Source organism: Carcharodon carcharias, chromosome 8 (assembly GCF_017639515.1).
Source record: "Carcharodon carcharias isolate sCarCar2 chromosome 8, sCarCar2.pri, whole genome shotgun sequence".
NCBI lineage: Eukaryota > Metazoa > Chordata > Chondrichthyes > Lamniformes > Lamnidae > Carcharodon > Carcharodon carcharias.
In genome coordinates, this window is record NC_054474.1 from 160645896 (window position 1) to 160654158 (window position 8263).

Genomic DNA, 8263 nt, shown 5'->3' on the forward strand with positions numbered 1-8263 from the left:
CAGGCCAGGAGGAGTACATTATCCTGTGCTCAGTTTATACCATCATTGATAAACCAGCAGCTTCTCATTTCTAGTCTGGTCAGATTTAAAATTGAAAGTATAAACAATGTGGACTGCTTGTGCAGTGGGTTCTTCAGACATGACCATTGATGAGCTGCACAGCAAACTGGTCACAGGATTCACCTTTTACCAGCATTCCCTCTGCAGTGAATATCTGGAGCTATGATTAATAAGCAACTGGATCCCAAGTAGAATGGCAGTGGTTCAGCAGATTGACTTGATGGCAATGAAACTGGACACAAAACTGGACATCAGCTTTTCAACATAAACTGTGCTGTTTCATTCTAAATCAATTCCAGGTAAAACTAATTTTAACCAATGGTTTTTATGCCGGCTCTAATGAAAAAAAAATCTCTGACTCAGAACTTTAAGGAATAGTCTTTTCCAATGTGCCTTTATGGCTGGTAATACACTGTCTGCAGGGTAACTGAGGTGTGTGGTGAGCTTGGTATCTGCGGTGTTACTGCCTGCAATTACAAAATAATTTGTAAATATTGCATCCTGAAGAACTTAACTCTGGAAGGATCCACTGGGACTTCTACAATTTCACCCCTGAGTTATTTCCAATATTTGGCTATTTTTAAAAGAAAGGAATAGTTGGAGGCTTATCTGTGTAAATCCAATCCAACAGAGAACCTCACCTCAGGCTATAGAGTGTCTTTTGTTATTGAGTAGGATGTAGAGCTATAAGGAACTGTATTGTGGTTCTCGGTAACAATATTATCCAAAGGGTATATATAATAAACCAGAGTACTCAATAGACTACCCTCCAGGAACTTTTGATCATAAGAAACACTTCATTTATTCTGTTTGATACAAAATAAACCAGTAAATAAACTAATGAGATAAATGCCTGCGGATTAATAAATGCAGCCAACTGTTTATTAAGAAGGGCAAGTTGGAATTTATCTTTTGTATGAAGTGAGATACTCAATAATTGAAAATAAGTACTTCAACCCCTGCCCCCAACACCACATTTTCCATCCTAAACCTGGTTCAGATTATTTTCCTCAAAGATTATGATAAAAAGGAATGATGGGTGGCAATATGATCCAACTGATGCAGAAATCACTTTTAAATTGAATCAGGTCAGGTTTGATGGATGCTGAGGAATCATCTTTCACGACTGGTGAGAGAGTTATATTTTATTGTTGCTTTCCAATCTTTCTCCTCCTCCTCCCAACTGACCAAGGGTAAAACCTACCTGGTTCATCCTTCCATTGAAACCTACAGAGCCCTCCCCCGAAGACCATTCTCGGTATTAATTACTACATGAGGTCATACTTCCAGATATGGGTCCTGATCATACTTACTATAAGTTTAAAGCTAAATTTGTACTGCAGCTTGTGAACGAAATTTATACAGCCTTATGCTGGTGTTTACCATGTCGGAATTTATCCTCATCATTTACTGATTCTAAAGGAGTTGTAGCAGCGCACTGTGGAAAAATTTAGATTCTGTTTTTCTGTTTTTTTTCTGGCTAATCCTTCAAATCCATGAATAATTTCTCTCATCTTTCTGTCACTTCTATTTCAATCTTTTCATCAAATATTTTCACAAATTCATGAAATTTATGTTGTCAAATATGTAAAACGCCAAGTTTGCTCATTGATAAGTTAATATTGTTCCTGAAATTATGCATGGAGCTTTTTAATAAAATAAGTCGTGCCACTTCCGTTCCCGAAATTGTTTCTTTCCTTCAAGATATTTTATCTTGAAGTTTGCCTGAATGATTTTGTTGCACTGAATTTTTTCCCATCTTCTCTCCCCCCACTTCAACTGTACTGTCACTGCAGACTGTGAATGTTACGGGCACTCCAATCGCTGCAGTTACATCGACTATCTCAAGATTGTGACTTGCGTCAGCTGCAAGCACAACACCCGGGGACAGCACTGCCAGCACTGCCGACTGGGCTATTACCGCAATGCCTCAGCAGAACTGGATGATGAGAACGTCTGTATTGGTCAGTATGAGCAGCCTGAACTTCATGCAGGTTGTGCAGATTTATTTTAACACTCGCTCTAAAAAGGTGCCAGCTTTCATCTCAGATTACCAAGCCTATAACCTTTGACGAAGATCTCCAGTTAATTTTGAATTTTAGACAAGAGACTTCAAATAGATCCCTCTGGTGACTCCTCTCCAGTAGATGCCGCTGCCAATTGTTTGTGGGGAGATGTGTTTGATGCTGGACTCCGCTGGAACTCTCTGCCTTGCCACTTCTGACATGTTTTTGTTTTGAATTCGGCGAAGTATTTGATTGGGGGGGCGGGGGGGGGGAACAGGTCAGTCAGTATCTGTGGAGAGTGCAGGTGTGGAACCCTTCATTGAGTTGGAAATATGACAGACGAACAGTACTCAAACAGGAACTGAATAAAGGGAAAAGAGAAGGAAAAGAACAGACACAACTTGTCTGGTGAAGGGCGCATACCTGAAACGTCTACACCACTCTGCTCCCGGCATTTTCTTCTCTTGTTTCAGGTTTCCATCCAGCCTCTGCCATTTTTTGTTTTTTGAATATTTGACATTCTGCTTTCCTGTGCTTCAGTTCTCACCCTGCTGGAGATAAATGGTGCAGGGTTGGGAGCGGAGGAGCAAAGGAATCAATCTGCAGACATTAAGCATTTGCTGCTGTGACTGGGCACAGGTAGGGTGGAAGGCAGTCTTTCTGCCCCAAAGCTCTGGCGCTGCCTCAGCGAGGTTCTACATGAGTCAGTTAAGACATTTTGATTACTATTTTTAAAAAAATAAATAGCTCTTGCAGGATGTCCATGACCATAAATTCTCATTCACGACGTTCTGGTCTGTGGAATTCTCCGGGAAGACCATCATTCAACTTCAAAGGTCAGGAGATGTGACATGTACAGCAACACTGTGATTCTATGAGAATTCCTTCCCGTAGGTTACAGCGCAGAAGGCCATTCGGCCTGTCATGTCCGTGCCGGCTCATTGAAGGAGCAATTTACTTAGTACCATTCCCCCGCCTTTATCCCATAGCCCTGAACATTCTTCCTTTTCAGGTAATAATCTATTCTCTTTTGAATGCCTTGATTGAACCTGCCTCCACTACACTCTCAGGCAGTCCATTTCAGATCCTAACCACTCGCTGCTGGAAAAAATTTTTCCTCATATCACCATTGCTTCTTTTGTCAATTACTTTAAATCTGAGCTTCCTGGTTTCACCAGTGGAAACAGTTTCTATCTACCATGTCCAGACCCCTCACGATTTTGAATACCTCGATCAAATCTCCTCTGAACCTTCTCTTTAAGGAAAACAGTCCCAACTTCTCCAATCTTTCTACATAACTGAAGTAAGTCTCAAGGTAGAGCAATAAATTGGACAAATTGCAGGGAGTGAAATTTGACTCCACTGGACAGTGGACCAGCAGCCTGTGTTACACCCTGCCCGATTTTCATTAGGTTAATGGAATGGTAAAGCAGGTGGGTGGGAAAGCAGATGCTGATTCAATAGCAACCGTTTTGCAATGCCATTAATATCAAATTTCACCCTCCCATGTGACCAAATGCCCCCCCCCCCCCCCCCCCCCCCCCCACCACCCCCCCCATACATTCTGAGGGGCAGGCAGTCCTTCCGATTGAGTGGTTGACTCTATCACCAGTGCCAGCAGCATCTCACAGGCATATCATTTTTCACTGTCTTTCGCATTGTAATGTGAATCAGTCAAGTAACAGATCAGGGTGAATTATGATTTTTTTGTGGAAAGGTTAAGGATCCAAACTAGCCTATTTCAGACTGTACCCAATTGTGGAGGAGACTAAAAATTATACAGCAAGGCAAAATGAAAAGCTAGTGAAATGAATTGTGTTTTTTGACACATGCGCATTGAACTATTGAGGAATGAGTGTAATTTAAAATATGCTGCTTAGGCTAAGCTTTATAGCTGGTTATAATATGGTAATTTTGCACTGCCATTCAAAATGTTTCCTTCGTCTTCCTTTCAAAACCAGAATCATTATTCCCCTTAAAAATATCCATTGTCTATCCCTCTGTCCTTGGAAACTGTTGCCCCATTTCTAACCTTCCTTTCCTCTTTACAGTTCCTGAACATATTGTCACCTCCTAAATCTTTGCCCACCTCTCCCACGGCTTCCTCAATCAGGTTTCCAGCCCTCCCACAGCACCTGGAAAGTCCTGTCCAGAGTCACAAATTATTTTCTATATGAAACTAACTTTCCTCATCCCCTCTTCAACCTTGAACATATTAGATCGCACCGCTGTTCTTCAGTGGAATTTCCCTCACTTGATTCCACTCATAACTATTTGACCGCAGCTAAATCACCTCTACCAATGGTTTCTCTTCCCACCCCCACATTGACCCCAAGGATTCATACCTAGCTTCCCCCCTCTTTCTCATCTATATGCTGCCCCTTGGCAACATCATCATAGCATTGGGTCAGTTTCCATTATGAATGCTGATGAAACCCAGCTCTATAGTTTCATCACCTCTCAACTTGCCCGCCATTTCTGTGCCATCCAGTGCTCAATAAGCCAGAATTTTCTCCAGTTAAGCACTGGGGAAGACTGAAGCCATAGTTTTCAGACTTTGCCACAAACTTTGTGCCTTCGCCACTCACCTCATCATCCCCCTTTGGCCGGAACCAGACATCCACTTTCATGATGGGACACAAGTTAAATTTCTGACTCCATGTCCTCTCCATTACCAAGACCTCTACCTCCATGGTGTTAATCAAATCCACAGCAGCTAGTAAAGTTAAAACTAAGACACAGCTGCTTTCTTTGCTGGAGATAATTTATTGACTTAGTTCACAATCAACACTACTCCAACCACCCAGTGTCCCATCCATCCCCATTTATAGATATACAAACACCCATCACTTGTTTAACAATGTCATTGCACATCTCAACCCGTCTGCTACTGAAATCCTTATCCTTGACTTTGTGAACTCCACTCTCAACTATTCCAATGATCACATGACCTGACCCTGTCCTCCATTTTCGGTAACCTTCATCTAATTCAAAACCCTGCTGCTTCTGTCCTATTCCATAGCAAGACCTGATCAGTCATCACTTTTCACCTGCATTGGCTCCTAATCTCCCAGAGCTTCAAATTTTATTCCTGTGTTTAAATCCCTCCATGACCTTCCCCCTCCCTAATTCTGTAACCTCCTCCAGTATGACAAACACCAAAAAAATTAGTTCTCTTCTTATAAGATGTTCCTTAAAACTCACTTTTGACCAACTCTTTCTTGGTGCAGTGGTACCTTAAGTTAGTACAGTTCTGAGCATTAGTTTTAGAATGGTGGGGGAAAGAGACAGGGAGAGGGGAAGCTTCTAAACAAGACAGATGCCCTTAAACAGGCCGTCTACACAACAAAGTCAAAGTATTCCTTCAGGATTCTTGCAGAGACAAGCTCAGTATGCGCTGCCATTAGGGACTCAGTGAGCTCTTTATTACTTTTGGATATGCAGAATCTAGACTGGTGCTGTTTGTTTAATCTTTACAAGCTTTGCTTTTACATTTGACTCTCTCCCATATGTCACTAACCTTTAGCCAAGAGAACAAATGAATTTAATCACAAACTCCTTCACGATTCTTCCCATGAGGTGCAAATAACCCTCATCAGGAGCTTCAGCTTGGCAAGAAAAGCCCTTTCTTAATATGATTTTCCTCCCAAAGGTGCCCCAGCTGAGAAAATCAGGTTTCATTTTTGCAGGAGATTGGACTGATAGGCAGGACCTTCAAGCCCACACAGTTGATAGGGAGTGAACAATGCAGTACTTGGCTACACTTTCATGAGGTGTTTTATTAACATTTAATGCCAAGTGCTGGAGTGGTGCATTCATTTGACTTCAACTGAAAGGTTGTGAGTTTGAATCCCAAGGTTCCCTGCCACTCAGACTCACTGGGTTTTGGCTTTTTCTGTAGAGCTGATGGACAGGGACTAGAACTTGACGTGTTAATTCTTCTTCTGTCAATTGCAACCCAGACTAACATGAAGCAATAAATGAGCAAAAAAGAATGATGAAGACAATTAACTGGATCATGGAACATTTTTCTAGGCATTAGTGAGGAATTGTCTTGAGAGCACAGGAGTCCACAACAATCTTGTTCTGCATGCAATAAGCCTTTCTTGATATGGTAATAGGTTAATAAAATGTTTGTGAAATTTGGGTTGAAGACAGGTCAGGAGCAGGTGAATGTAGAGGTATTGAATCTCATTGCTCGCCAGAATGTAAAAAGATTGTCTTTATTTTACAGAATGTAACTGCAACCAACTTGGATCAAGACATGACCGCTGCAATGAAACAGGGTACTGTGAGTGTAAACCAGGAGCCATGGGCCCCAAGTGTGAGGATTGTAAACCAGGATACTATTGGAGACAGGGCTGTTTTCGTAAGTATATATAGGACATTACCAGTGAGTTGGAAGAGTTACAGCAGACCATAAGCACTAATCTCATTATAATTTAGAGTTTAGCTCAGCCCTGGCTATTCCTGGCCAAAATGTTAAAAGCACCATCAACAATGTCCAGTGGTAAAACTCAGTGAAGTTAGCATGGAGCCGTTGCTAGTGGCACACAGAGTGCCCTGGGGAAGGAGTGGAAATTACCCAACTGAACATTAATTGGATGCAAAAGCAAACCATTGTGGATTCTGGAAATTGAAATAAGAATCAGGGAAATGTTGGAAATGCTCAGCACATCAGGCAGTATCTGTGGAGGAACAAAGTTAATAATTCGATGACCTTCCATCAGTTCTGACCTCACATTTCATGGAAGGCCATCGAAACAAAATGTTAATTTGATTAATCTGAGGCACCTGCTCCAGTAAGACTGCCCCAATAATGACCTGGGAAGTAAGAGGGAGGAAATGTATTGAGGAACTTGGAGGAATATTGTGGGCACACTTACAAACCAACTTTAACAAGGTAGCAAAGCAGTTTCCCTAAAGTTGCCATGGAAACACAAAGGCAACATAGCAACCTTGACTTCCAGTCGTTAATGGAACTGAAAGATGAGACTGCACCCCCACTGCTGAACTCTAGATCCCTGACTGCAGTGCAGTGTGACCTTCAGTAGTCTGGATTTCACATGCTTCTCTCCCATTGTAACCAGCAACATCATGATGCCAGACCATTATAGGTCGTGAAGATAGGTTTTAGAAAGAAGAAACAAGTACAAAACAAGAGACTAGCATGCTTTTCACAACCACAGGACGCCACCAAAACTCTTTATAACCAAAGAGAGGTAGTTACTGTTACAGGAAACAGCAAGGTCCCACAGAGGGTGGTGAATATTTGGAATTCTCTGCCCCTGAGGGCTGAGGAGGGTCAGTTGTTGAGTAAGTGCAAGACTGAGATCGATAGATTTCTACGTGTTAAAAATGTTAAGGGATACAGAGAAAGTGCCGGAAAATGATCTCATTGAATGGCGGAGCTGAATGGCCTACTCCACTCCTATTTCTTATGATCTAATATTCCTAATTAAATGACCGGATAATCTGTTTCAGATGTTGTTTGAGAGATAAATATTGACCAGGAAACCATGGAGAACTGCCCTGCTCTTCTTCCAATCATGTGCTGGTAATACGCAGCAAGTCGGTCAGCAATGCTGCGAGTTTCCAGCATTTGTTTAAATGTCAGATTTTCCGTGTTTTTCCCCCTCTCTCTCTCTTACCCCCCCCCCCCCCCCCCCCGCGCTAGATGTTAAGACTTTTCTGTGCTGTGATTCCATTCCCCTTGCAGCTAACGTGTGCGACGACGAGCTCCTGATGTGCCAGAACGGCGGGACCTGCCACCAGAAGCAGCGCTGCGTCTGCCCCGCCGGTTACACCGGCGTCCTCTGCGAAGGCGGAAGCTGCGACCCGGAAAGCGGCGACTGCAACGCGGCCGCCGGCCCGCTCCTCGGCCCCTGGGCGGTGGTGGCCTCGGCGCTGGCCGTGCTGCTGGCGGCTCCCTGCGAATAGGGGAGCGAGCGAGTGAGCGAGCGAGCAGTAGCCGGGGAAACCACCACCACCACCACCACCGCCCCGCCCCTCCCCTCCCCCCACCGCAACCCCGCCCCCACCACCACCACCACTACTACTACTTCTACTACCACCACCGCCGCCGCCACCAAAGACCCAGGATAAAAGCTGCCTCAGGTGCTTCAGGAGCGGGAGGCTCTTCCGTGGCCGCCACAATGGGAGAGTGTTCACTTTATAGATTCCATGTATCCAAAACA

At 43.5% G+C, this 8263-nt stretch overlaps 1 protein-coding gene across 1 annotated transcript in view; it reads left to right on the forward strand.

The window, feature by feature from the left end:
- Positions 1-8045, forward strand: part of ntng2a (netrin g2a) — a 112023-nt gene extending 103978 nt beyond the window's left edge. Inside the window, exons 6-8 of the mRNA XM_041193884.1 lie at positions 1857-2024; positions 6301-6435; positions 7786-8045. Of these exons, the coding sequence (XP_041049818.1) occupies positions 1857-2024; positions 6301-6435; positions 7786-8006 (524 nt within the window). The 3' untranslated portion in view covers positions 8007-8045. The remainder of the gene's footprint in view (positions 1-1856; positions 2025-6300; positions 6436-7785) is intronic.
- The last annotated feature ends 218 nt before the right edge of the window (positions 8046-8263 follow it).